The sequence below is a fragment of the Phoenix dactylifera genome, chromosome 14 (genome assembly GCF_009389715.1).
Source record: "Phoenix dactylifera cultivar Barhee BC4 chromosome 14, palm_55x_up_171113_PBpolish2nd_filt_p, whole genome shotgun sequence".
NCBI classification, from domain to species: Eukaryota; Viridiplantae; Streptophyta; class Magnoliopsida; order Arecales; family Arecaceae; genus Phoenix; species Phoenix dactylifera.
The window spans coordinates 3,200,118-3,212,199 of record NC_052405.1 but is presented as its reverse complement, the minus strand read 5'-3'; the positions used below and the strand labels follow the sequence as shown (position 1 = coordinate 3,212,199).

Genomic DNA, 12,082 nt, shown 5'->3' with positions numbered 1-12,082 from the left:
AGAGAATTTATCAGAAAAAAGATAATTTTGGAGTAAATACTTAGTACCTATTATGATGTTGTTTTGGTATAAGAAAGAAAAGGATTAAACTTGAGAGCATTGAAAATTTTGAAGCTATTGGAGAGGACATCAGATCTTTGTGGAGCATTTTGGATGTGGATCGACGGATGTTTCAAAAAGATTAATTGGTTTGATGGATTATTAATTAGAACTAGAAGAAGGCCGAGTAAGTCAAGATGGAAGATCAATTGAAGGAGTAGAGAGGAGGGGTTCATCACTATTATCAGTATTGTGAGAAAGAATTGGTGATTAGGAAGAAGGAGAAATATGAGATGTATTGGCAAATGGAAAAACCGATTCATGAAAAATAACATCTCTTCTGATAAATATTTTTTTAAGTAGGTCATACACACAGTAGCCTTTTTGGCCATAGAGATATCATACAAAAATACAGTTATATGCACGAGATCCAAATTTATTTTTGGCTTGGTTATGAATAAAATAAAGACATCCAAAGGTACGTAAATGGTGGTAAGAGAATTTTGTTATCAAAAAATATTTCATGAGAAGATTTACCACCTAAAATAGAAAAAGAAAGTTGGTTAATAAGATAAGCGACAATTAAAACATACTCACCCCAAAATTGGATTGGTAGGTTGGTTTGAAAATGTAATACTCGGGCTACTTCAAGGAGGTGTCTTGCACTCAACTACACTATTTTGTTGTGGCATGCCAACATAAGATGTTTGACGAATAATTCTTAAAGAACCAAGATAAGTATACAATTGATGATCCACGAATTTCATCTCATTATCACAAGATGTTGCCATCCATCAAGTGTTGTTGAACTTTTGTCAGGCTTCTCAAGCAAGCCATTAATAAAGCCAAATTTATTTTTAGCTAAGAGAGCAGTCTTTATGGCACGCCTCCATAGAGCATAATTGTCACCAGTGAGAACTTGACAGATCAGAACCATGCCTGGATTATTTGTGTGGTGGAGAAAGAACGGTGATGTTATATCAACACTAGAATTGAAAATAATAGTAGAATAGGCCATGATTATCAAATGGAGAATAGAGGGCCAAGAAAAACAAACACTAAGAGGATGATAGGAGAACAAAAAAGAGGGGTTGACTGATTAAGAAAAAAACCCCTTTGATACCATGAGAAATTTGTATTGAAAATATGATTTGAATTGTTTGTGCTGTTCATAGCATTGATGTGCTTTATATAAAAGTTGAGCCTCTATATATAGTATAAATACTAAATTTTATGATTAAGAGAAAGATACAAGGGACTACGTAAAATATAATACAATAGTAAAATCCTATAATTGGATACAAATACTAAATTTGAATATGGCAATCAGATCCCATAATTTTTGAAGATTGATATGAGCTGATATCCTAAAATTATGCATGCAATATGTGGCATCTGTGATATCCAAAATCATATATACTATAATTGGCGAGATTGTACATGATTCTGAGCTATAATAGTTAGTATGTCAAACCTAATCACTAATAGTGGTTTACTTGTAGTAGTTATTCTACCTTTACCATTGCCTCCTGTGATTGCCCCTTCCAGGTCTCTCCACCACCATCACCATTCCCAAGTCCCTTGCCATGAGCAACATCCTGTTTCTACTCTCCTCATCCTCTGAAAATGAGGCCACCATCACCTCTTTCTCCAGGTTAGGCACCTCATCTAATTGGCTAGGATTCGAGCTAAGAATAGGATTAAGGTTTGATAGAAATGGTAATTTTTCTATAATGGCATGCATCTCTTCCTCTGAAAGTATCTCTTTTCCTTTTACATTTATTTTTCTATAATGGTTTTCTTGCTCTTGTCATGAGATTTGTGTCCTGAAATCTTTAGGTTGGATGTTTGGCTTGGCCTAGGGAAACAAAGGTACTAATGATTACCAAAACAAAGACAAATAGTAGTAATTGTATGATCATGCTATGATCAGAGACACTGGCAATTCATTATAGGGTTTGGCTCTGTTCTGGATTGATTTGAATGGTTAACAGAATATTTCAACCCAGTGATTGGTGACTTCAATTAGTATCTTTGTATTTTAACTACTCTTAATTTCTAAAATGACTACATATGTTGACCATAGCTGATAGAACTAGAGAACCCAGTGATTGGCAACATCTATGTTTTGGATTTATCTTGCTGAGTTCGAACTAGTGTTACTGTCAGTCAAATTGGAGCGAGCTCTCTATCATCAGCCGATATGGGAGTATGTCGACTAGCTCTCCATTAGCAACACAACGTTTCCAACCATAGGGAAAATGCCATTTCGCATGAGAGGAACACACACCAGGATCATTTTCAATGCAACATCACTCCAAAAGATGCATATATTAAGTATTTATCTGCTGCACTTTTTCATATGGGCGTTGACATAATCAGATAGATACCTGATGCATGATACCAAGTTCACATGACATGGAATTCAAGAAACAACCACAAGGATACCACGAACACACCGAGTCACAATGTCAAATTACCAAGCAGCCTTGGCTGGATCGAACAAGAGCCCTAGAAGGAAGACTCAATTCCAAGTTTGTCTGAGCCTTGCTGCGTGAAGCTGCATGCATACACGTTCAAGAGACCTGAATCTCTCTATTGCACTTCTCCTCCTCAAAGTAGAAACAAAACACAGAATAAGTAACAGATAAGCATAGCCAAATCCGAGTAACAATTATCGACATCTGAAATGCATAAAAAAAGTTGACTGAAGTTCGGTTAATACCCATCATCTTCGTTATTATTCTCGTCGTCATCACTCTCATCCTCCTCCTCCTCCTCCTCTTCCTCATCCTCCTCTTCCTCATCCTCATCCTCATCGCAAGGGGGGTTAATCCGTGTAACCGGGCGGCTTAATTTCCCGCCGTTGTAATTATTGATAATAGTAATGTTGCCATGTCCACGGATGCCGCCCACGTTGCCGCCGCCGCTTGTGCCGGGGTGGTAGATGGCACCCGCGTTGCCGCCGCCCCTTGTGCCGGGGTGGTAGATGGCGCCCGCGTTGCCGCCGCCCCTTGTGCCGGGGTGGTAGATGGCGCCCGCGTTGCCGCCGCCCCTTGTGCCGGGGTAGTAGATGGCGCCCACGTTGCCGCCGCCCCTTGTGCCGGGGTGGTAGATGGCGCCCGCGTTGCCGCCGCCTCGCCGACCACATCCGTCGCAACCATCAAAGTTGTGGAATCCGGCGTTGGCGCAGCCACCCAAGCCATAGTTATCAAGACCACCCCAGTGTGGCTGCAGACGAAAACAGATGACATAAAGGTTAGCAGCAACAATTCACAGTTAAAAATCAGATCAGCGCAATTAATTCACCGGTCGGAACGCGAGAGAGGGGGAGATACGGCAGGCTAACCATCTTGTCTGAATTTGTCGGACGAGTTTTGACTCACTGCGAGATCTCTGTTCGTCTCAAAACGCTTCCAGGGTTTGGCCGGTCCATTTATACATGCCATCGATCCCAGTAGGAACAGAACCAGATCCCATTGATATCTGGATGGTGGTTGACGGCAGGTCAATGCGTAAAAGACACGGAAGGGAAACATGCGAAAGATGGATAGCGAACAAGATGCTAAATTTTTCTTTCCCCGAGATGCTAATTCGCAGGAGGGAATGGCAGGTGGATGGCTCGATTCCTTACCCAGCGATCGAATTTTGGATATGTTTGTTTCCTATGGCAGTGGTTCGCCGATGCTTTGTCCAGGGCCCACGCGAGCGAGAGATGCTTTGACTGCCCATGCCGAATCCAGCCGGCAGCAGCTTTCGCAGCGGATTTCATTAGAGATTGCATATGCACTGCTAGCAGTTGGTTCACGGTGGGAGCTCACGAGAGCTTCTCAAAAGAAAATTATGCCGTGTAAAGATGGTGTCATTTATTAATAAGTTTGTGACAAAACATAATTCATCTATTCGAAGTTTAAAAAACTTAAGACAACGTTTTAGGTTAAAAAAAAAAAATCTAAAGGCCGGTATAGCTAAGTGGGTGCATCTCTCCTCCTAAATTTAATTATATATATTGGTTCGCCGGAAAAAAAATATATTTGGTGGCGGTACCATTATTGTTTGCTTTTTTAAAAATATTTCTCAGCTATATTTGAATGGAGGAGGAGGAGAAGGAATTAACTCTATATTTTTTTGGGCATGTGATAACCATGTGCCAGGCGGCCACCCTCAATATTTTATTTTCTTGCACATTTGTCAGTCACCAATTGAATCTTGATATTGGCACTACGATGTATGCAAAGACGCACCCAAAGATAGTTGTTAAATCAAAACCAAATCTCAAAATATATGCGGAACAAATTTTCCGATATTAAAAAGCCAAAAGATAGTCTATTTATATTTACTTGAATTAGCTAATATCTCAATATATGTATTATTTGTTATGTTAACCTATGTATTTTTATTATCTTGCATATTTTGAAAGTAAAATAATATTTTTATATCTGTTTTATGCTGTGATGGTTAAAGAAAAGGAGAACAACTATCCAATTACGGCATTGTCAGTAGAGATTTGATTCCAAAAGAAACTATTGTAATAGGATCTATATTCAGACAATATATAGGTCTTTTTCTCGTGACAAAAATGTTATTAACCAAATGGTGGCAACTATTTTACTTATTTTTTTTGGATATGTGTGGCCATTATTTTACAATCTCCACCTCCTATCCACACAAATCTTCATCTGCATGCATTTAATTTCAGCTAGCCACCAGGGCTGGGCTAAGACCTAGATTGGACCCAATGAAGCGGTAATCTGGTTGGTGTTGGGGCCGCATAAATTTAATCTAGATCGGGCTTTGGTTGAAAAAAACAATGCTAACCAGTAACCATATATGAGGTTGATGGCTGAGCAACATACCTAACCTAAATCAAGTCTGAATTTCCGTAAGATAGCACCATAGCCAACCCCATCAAGGCTAACAGCTAGTCTCGTGGAGCTCAGTCCCAACCAGAGCAAACAAAAGTTTGGCTCATATATTTACAATTAAACTTCTGATCCTGCCAAAATTAACCTTGCTCGAAAAATACAAGGGACGTTCAATTTACATATATCCTTTGTTTGGGTGTTCTCAAAGTTTGGAATGAATATTAAGGGGCAAGCAAAGTTGCCTTCTTTCATTTAGCTTAAACTTCTCTCTCCTTGCCTGGGGGCCCCCAAATATTGAAAGAATTAAATAGATTAGCCTCCGTCAAACAGGACTTGATATATTGTTTAGACAGGCTGGCTTCTGGGACATTACTCTTTATACAGAGTTGTTATTGGTTGGACTGGTCCGCAACTCAACAGTGGACCCAATCTAACTAAAACTTACACCTTAATTTATATTGGCTGAATCACAATGAGCTGTATTTTTTTTTCTTATTGGAGGATTTATTTTACAGTCTCACCACCTCATGCTCCCATTAGTAGCTTCTGCATCGTTGTCGTATCCTAGGCGCGAGAGCAGAATTCACCTTCGTTCGCTCGAATCGACCGCTCACATTTGATGGCTCTGCAGGTTGAGACGACATTTGGAGCGCTTTGAGATGTGCATTGGATGATCCAATGGTGGATTCCTCCTTTTGCGCGAAAGGTTGAACCACGATCCATAGCTTCTTAATAAACAAACATGCAACAAGTCAGGGCATAGCTGCCAGCGATGGGCCACTTCTAGTGCAAACTTTTACTCAGAAGCATCCGATGTGCTTTATATACAAGTTGAGCCCCCATATATATAATAGAATACAACAATAAAGTTTCATAATTATGGAAAATATACTAGAGACCAGATATAGTATAATATAATAGCAAAATTCGATGATTTGATACAAATACTAAATTTGAATATAACAATCAGATCTAATAATTTTTGGAAATTGATCTGAGCTGATATACCAAGATTGTGAATGCAATATTTGGTTGTTGTGATTTTCAAAATCACATATACTATAATAGGCAAGATTGTGCATGATTATGAGCTGTAATGGTTAGTATGTCAAACTTAATCACCAATCATGGTTTATTTGTAGTAGTTTTTCTACCTCTGCCATTGCCTCCTAGGATTGCCCATCTTCAGTAAATCCGAGGCACCTCATCTAATTGGCTTGGATTCGAGCTAAGAATAGGATTAAGATTTGATAGAAATGGTAATGTTTCTAAGGTTTATCTGATAGTAGCGGGAGCACCCGAGCGCCTACGTACCTCCAAGGCTCCAAATCAATTCATAAGCGAGAGAGTGTTGCACCCAAAAAAAGAAGAAAAAAAAAAGTTGGGCGAGAGAGTGAGCGGAGAAAACGAACTTTAGGAAGAGCCTTATTTATGGGCCAATAGCAAGCATGGATACATAACTATGGAATCATAATACACGGTGGCTCAAGGTTTATCTGATAGCGGGAGGCCCGTCGGTCGAGATGGTTGGATCCGACAACGCCGTTCCAGACTGCCTCACCAGCCCTGACAGGGGTTCCGTTCACCGCCGCAGCCAGCACCAAGACGGCCAGGATTGCCTCCGTAGCAGGCACCGACATTGCCGCCGCCAGTTGCGCCACCGCTGTAGGCGGCGCCGATGTTGCCGCCGCCGCCGCGTGAGCCGTCAGCATAGCGGGCTCCAAGGTTGTTGCCGCCCCAGACATCAGAGCCATCATAGGCCGCGCCCGTGTTGAAGCAGCCTCCTGCACCGTGCCGGTATTCGGCGCCGGTGTTGAACCCGCCCCTGAAGCCGGACGCAAAGGCCGCACCAGTGTTCCAGCTGCCGCCCCCGCCGTCATACGAGGCGCCAATGTTGTCTCGATAGTACGGCTGCGTCTGTCGCCAAAAAACAACCGCACAGATTAAGAATATTAATTTGCAGCTGAAACCCTAGCATCGTACGTGAAAGAGACGACGGATAGGCTAACCATCTTTTCTTTTACGAGATTGCACGAAGTTCTGTATCTCCGAGCATGGGGATGCCTGTAATGTTGCACCGGGTTTCGGCTGTAAATTTATACACGCTTGCCGTTGTTGGAAGTCTCCTTCCTTTAATAATTTATAATGTTGAGAGAGGTTTTAGTCCCACATTACTTGTGTAGAATTTTTTAGATAGTTTAATAAGCATTCATATCCTACACATGTTAAAGTAACTTTTTGGTGGAAAGTTGTGAAGGAAAAACCAATATTAATTTATCAAAGATTGGCACTTGGCACGTGTAAAATAAAATTTATATTGGCAGTTCTTATCCGTTTTGCACAAAATAACTGCACTAGCAGTTATGTTTTGAACATGCACTATTCCAAAGGTTGTGTTGGTTCAGAGTTTATTTCAGAGTTATAAATTGCCAATTTCCTTCACAGAATGATATAACTTCTTCTACATAAATCTTTCATTTTCGTTGTTCCGGGAAATCCTAGTTTTGCTGGCTAGAATTCTATTTTGGTTTTGTTGTATCTTGGAGCGCATTTGCTGGATCACCAACAGCAACATAATGGGACAAAATTCGCTTAAGGACAGTGTTAATTCACGTTTCAAAAACTATTTCATATACTAGAGTTCATTCTATTTCAACAGGCATCCCGGTTGAGATATGATCGAATGATGCCCCACATTCCAGTCTGTATTCTTTTGTTTTTTGATTTGGATAAAGCTTTAGATCGTTATCCCTGCAGCGTGATATGCTCATGCAGGCCGGTGGAAAGTGCCGATCGAGGGCAGGAAGACTAGCTCCGAATAAAGGAGATGTGGGACGGTCGGAAGGACCCAATCTAACCAAAAATGCATAGCATGTAAGAGCTCGACATCAAAATGACAAAACGGAGGACATGGTTTTTTAGGCTTCCTTTCCGGAAAGGAAGCCGGAAAGGAAGCCACTGGGACGAGCAAATGTAATAACTGTAAGCGGAATATGGCACAAGTCCAAAGGCCAAAAAAAAAAAAAAGTGGGAATCCTGATTTTTTTTTTAAATTTCTCCTGAATGGAATCCTATACTAAAGCACGAAGACTGTCTGCCACGTTGTTACTGCAGTAAAACAAGCCGCTAAGATGCCTAAATAATTGATGCCACCACGCAGGGCACGTTTGGTTCGCAGGAAAAAAAAGGGGACAAGTATGGTCAACGAAAAAGTAATGAGATGCTTCTTGTTTGGTCGGAATTTTCAAAGGAGAGAGACGGAAAAGTTGTATTCCCATAGAAATATGATTCCGACATTTCATGGAAAAGACTTTTCCATGAGAAACATGAAAAAGTTACTTTTTCATAAGGCGGAAATCACTCTATTTTTACTTTTTTTCAAAAAAACCCTTCAGCATTAAAGAGGCATTAAAGACCTGATTTTTATTAAGGGTATAATAGGAATTATACATAACTTTTTCAGGAAAGTGGATGGCCAACCAAACATAAGCACTTTGGAAATTTGTCACTTTCCCATGATCAATCAAACATGTCAAAAGTATTCTTTTAGACATCCTTTTTCTGAAAATTTATTTTTCAAAAATTATATTTTTAGGAGGAAAAATGCTTTCCGCAAACCAAACGAGCCCGTAATTTATCTGTCATCACCCCCATACTAATTGATCTTGTCTTTCTAAAAAGGATTCACATTCCTGACTAATTGGCCCCACAATTTTATTGCTCTCCATCTAACGTTGAACTAGGTGCAAAACAGCTGGAAGAGATTCCACAGTTTTACATCACCTCCATTGTTTTAACTTCTGAAACATGATAATCCAACTCAAGGATCTTCAAATCTAGAATTTAATGCGTTCCTAAGTGCTCAGGGAATAATCACCGAATGTGACTTTCACTTCCACAGCTCGGCCTGGCCCGGCTATAAATTTATGTACGAAGGATTGGTCAAAGCAGGGTTTAGATAGGATCGAATAATACCACCATGTCATTACTCTCTGTCATTGTTGTTATCATCATCATTAGCATCGAGCTAGTAACCAAACATGTAGATAAGTTTTCAGTTCTTTTTTTTTCATGGGTTTTGTATGTGAGAGAGAAAGAGAGTCTCGTTCCTTAATAATCGATGCCACAGTTTTATTGCTTTCTTTAATGTTGTTGTTGTTGTTGATAATGCTAAACTAATAGCTAAATGGGTGGATAAATTTCTAAGAGGGTGCCAGCATGAAAAAATTGCGGCCAATGCTCTTGGGCCCTGAGGCCTTCTTTGTCCAGAGCTAAATGGGTGGATAAACAATGCACCACACGGATCTCAAGGAGCTTTGGACTCCATTATGGATGATCCGATGGTAGATTTGCATGAAGAAAGGTGAATACTTCCTTCGTGCAAATGATACAACCCTAGTCCTCTTGGAGGTTGTGGGTACTACAGCTCAAAATCCAGAGGTAGTGGAGTTCCCCCCAAAACAATGCGGCGAACGCTCTTGGGCCTTGAGGCCTTCTTTCTTTGTTATGCTCTGCAAAGAGTAGGTTAATATATATTGAAATTTTATGTCAAGAAATCATTCTGGAGAGTTCGATGTGATTCTAGATCCACAACTTGCATGCGGTTCCATCTACCTAGCCATCATATTGAGTCATTTTCCCATTTTGAAGAAATCTAGGTGCACCTCTGCAAATGTACCAGAGAATCGTTCTTGTCAAATTCTCCCTGCTAAAATTTGCATCTAGTGACTCTTTTGTAGAGCTTCCCTCCAGAGAGCGCGGCACAAGTGATCAATAGAGCCTGCTCTATTCCTGTTAATGGCTCGTCGCTTGTTATATATATATATATATATATAGCTTGCATCTCTGAGTCTATCCTTGTTTTTTCCCCTTACTTTTCCTTGGCCCACACCTACTCCCAAAGGCTGCATAGCCGATCCAATAACCCGGATCTCTGAGAGGCTTAGACCTCTCCGACTTGGAGCTTCCTTGTGACAACTCCGGCCCAAAATTAGCATCGCCTAGATGACCGTTCGTGAGTTTCTGTGGCTCGTCTCTCTTAGCTAGGCCTGGTAACGTCGGCTTGACTTAGGAGTTATGTAAATGTCTCTGTAGTGTTGGAAGGAAAAAGTTTTTGTTTTTTGCAAGAAAAACCCTTCCAGCTAAGGAAAAAAAAGGGGTAAAAAAATTCAACAGATCGATTGCACTAGTGATTTCGAAAACAACCAGTCACTCTTAATATCATAATATAGAATCAAACTAATCATTGAAATAGTTCAACTCTGTTCCGATCTTTAAAATTGACTACTAAATTACTTCATAATTATCCAAGATTTTGATACATATCCGTCTTACAAATGCTCGACACCAATTTTTGGAGCTGGATGCTGATATCCAAGTAACACTAAATTTGACCCAATTAGGGACATGGATCGAAGTGCTAGATCCTATAGCAATATCATGATTAGGACTAAAATTGCTAAAAGTCATGTCATATACAAGCCACCACACTAGTTCTCTTGCTGCTTAGGTTGCAATGAGTCGGGTGGACATAGATCGAATCTGGTTGGTACAGCTGACGTTACGTCAAATCTGGTGTGATGTTATACAGCATAGAGTGCATTATTTTACACAATTAAACACATTTGGAAGAAAATCAATTCAATAAAATATTATTGCACCCTCTAACTCATCTGAAACTTGGTACCAACTCAAGTTGGAGTAGACACGACATATCACCAGAAAAAGGTAGCTCAGTGGACAAGGTTCCTACAACTATGAAGTCAGAGGGTCAGATGTACACAATCTTACTGTTAAATAGAGATAAATTATTTTCATATTTTGAATTTGTGATATATTTGTCATAATGGACCAATCAAACTATTGCACTAGGGCTTACTATCTACAAACTAGCGAGAACTGGATCCAAATTTTAGTTCTAATTCTGTTTGTATTAAATTTGGATCAAATTGGACTTTGACCGAACATAAGCCACTTGTTCCGAGTAGCTCTTAAACATGTATCGGGAATTAATCCCACTTATTGGGAAACAAATATTGTAATTAGTAGTCAATAAATGCATGATTCAGAATAGTTTATTTTTCTAATGCTAATTAAAGCATAAGCACGAGATATGTGTTTTATTTAATATTGCAACTAGCCTACACCCCCACCCCCCCCAAGTTTCTAGCCCTGGTTTCCACCTCTATTTTACTACGAGATCGCACACTATAGATTTCTTGAGGAGTTGAGCTCCCCCCCTCCCCTCTCTCTCTCTCCACATCTTGAGGTGCCCACTAAAAATCAAGCATTAGGTCATATTTGATCCGGCAAAATTTGAAGGACATCGTGAATAGGACAAATATGGTGATATCACTGAAAAACTCTTAACAATGCAAAAGTTAAGAGAAATTAGAAGATTAAAGCCAAAAAGTCTATGTGTATTCTTCAAATTAATATGGATGCAAATAACCATCAACATATTCAAAATGCAGAGGAGACAAACAAAGTGTAGAATATTCATTCACCTATACACACAAAGTTTAATGAGTTTTTGGACAATAATAGTGATGCACCCAAATAAGTTAATTTTGCAATATTCCACTATTTTTTTAAAGAAAGAAAATTAATTGGTGAGCTTATCATGCTTGATGAAAACTCTCGCTATGATGAAAATGACCAACATAGGCTATTGTGATTTTCAATATCAAAACATACGGAAAAACAATCATATATCTGATACCTTCACCTATAAGGGAACTTGTAAGGCCAACTCCATTTGTAATTCCATCAATTATATGTCTATCAAAAAACTGAGTTAGCTCGGTTAATCTTCTTATACCCATGAATAAAACCCTAGTATAAAAAATATCTATGTAACCACGATTATATGACCAATTGTATATAACACTTTTTATTTGGTCCAAGATAATTCTCTTAGGGCTCCCTTTTACAAATGAATTGATTAAGTCCAAATTCTGGAAAAATGAATAAACAGACCCATATAAAATATATGCTATGAATAATCCGAAAATAGCTATACTTACTGAAAAAATGGAATTTGTAAAAAATTCATACCAATTCACATCTCTTTGGTTAATAAGATCCAAAAGGTTTATCGATCCCAGGGGGTACAGATCCATAATAGACATATAGAAATTATTGTACGTCAAGTAACATCAAAAGTGCTATCCGACTGA

General features: G+C 39.4%; 2 protein-coding genes across 2 annotated transcripts; both read right to left on the bottom strand.

Annotated features, from left to right (window-relative positions):
* Nucleotides 1–2,337: 2,337 nt before the first annotated feature.
* LOC103719845 (keratin, type I cytoskeletal 10) lies at nt 2,338–3,811 on the bottom strand. Its single transcript, XM_039133926.1, has 4 exons — nt 3,674–3,811; nt 3,349–3,435; nt 2,765–3,270; nt 2,338–2,651 (listed from the first exon to the last, which is right to left on the bottom strand). Exons 1-4 carry the CDS (start codon nt 3,809–3,811, stop codon nt 2,564–2,566), a joined length of 819 nt encoding a protein of 272 aa, XP_038989854.1. The 3' UTR covers nt 2,338–2,563.
* Nucleotides 3,812–6,298: 2,487 nt separating this feature from the next.
* On the bottom strand, nt 6,299–7,030 carry LOC103719844 (glycine-rich cell wall structural protein 1.8-like). Its single transcript, XM_008809270.4, has 2 exons — nt 6,914–7,030; nt 6,299–6,821 (listed from the first exon to the last, which is right to left on the bottom strand). The coding sequence occupies exons 1-2, from the start codon at nt 6,914–6,916 to the stop codon at nt 6,462–6,464; spliced, it is 363 nt and encodes a 120-aa protein (XP_008807492.2). The 5' UTR covers nt 6,917–7,030; the 3' UTR covers nt 6,299–6,461.
* Nucleotides 7,031–12,082: the final 5,052 nt, after the last annotated feature.

Coding starts and splice junctions, on each gene's coding strand:
- LOC103719845 (XM_039133926.1), bottom strand. CDS start 3,811: ATGAAATCCGCTGCGAAAGCTGCTGCCGGCTGGATTCGGCATGGGCAG. Junction 3,436..3,673: donor ATCCAAAATTCGATCGCTGG/GTAAGGAATCGA, acceptor TGAGACGAACAG/AGATCTCGCAGTGAGTCAAA. Junction 3,271..3,348: donor CCTCTCTCGCGTTCCGACCG/GTGAATTAATTG, acceptor TTTCGTCTGCAG/CCACACTGGGGTGGTCTTGA.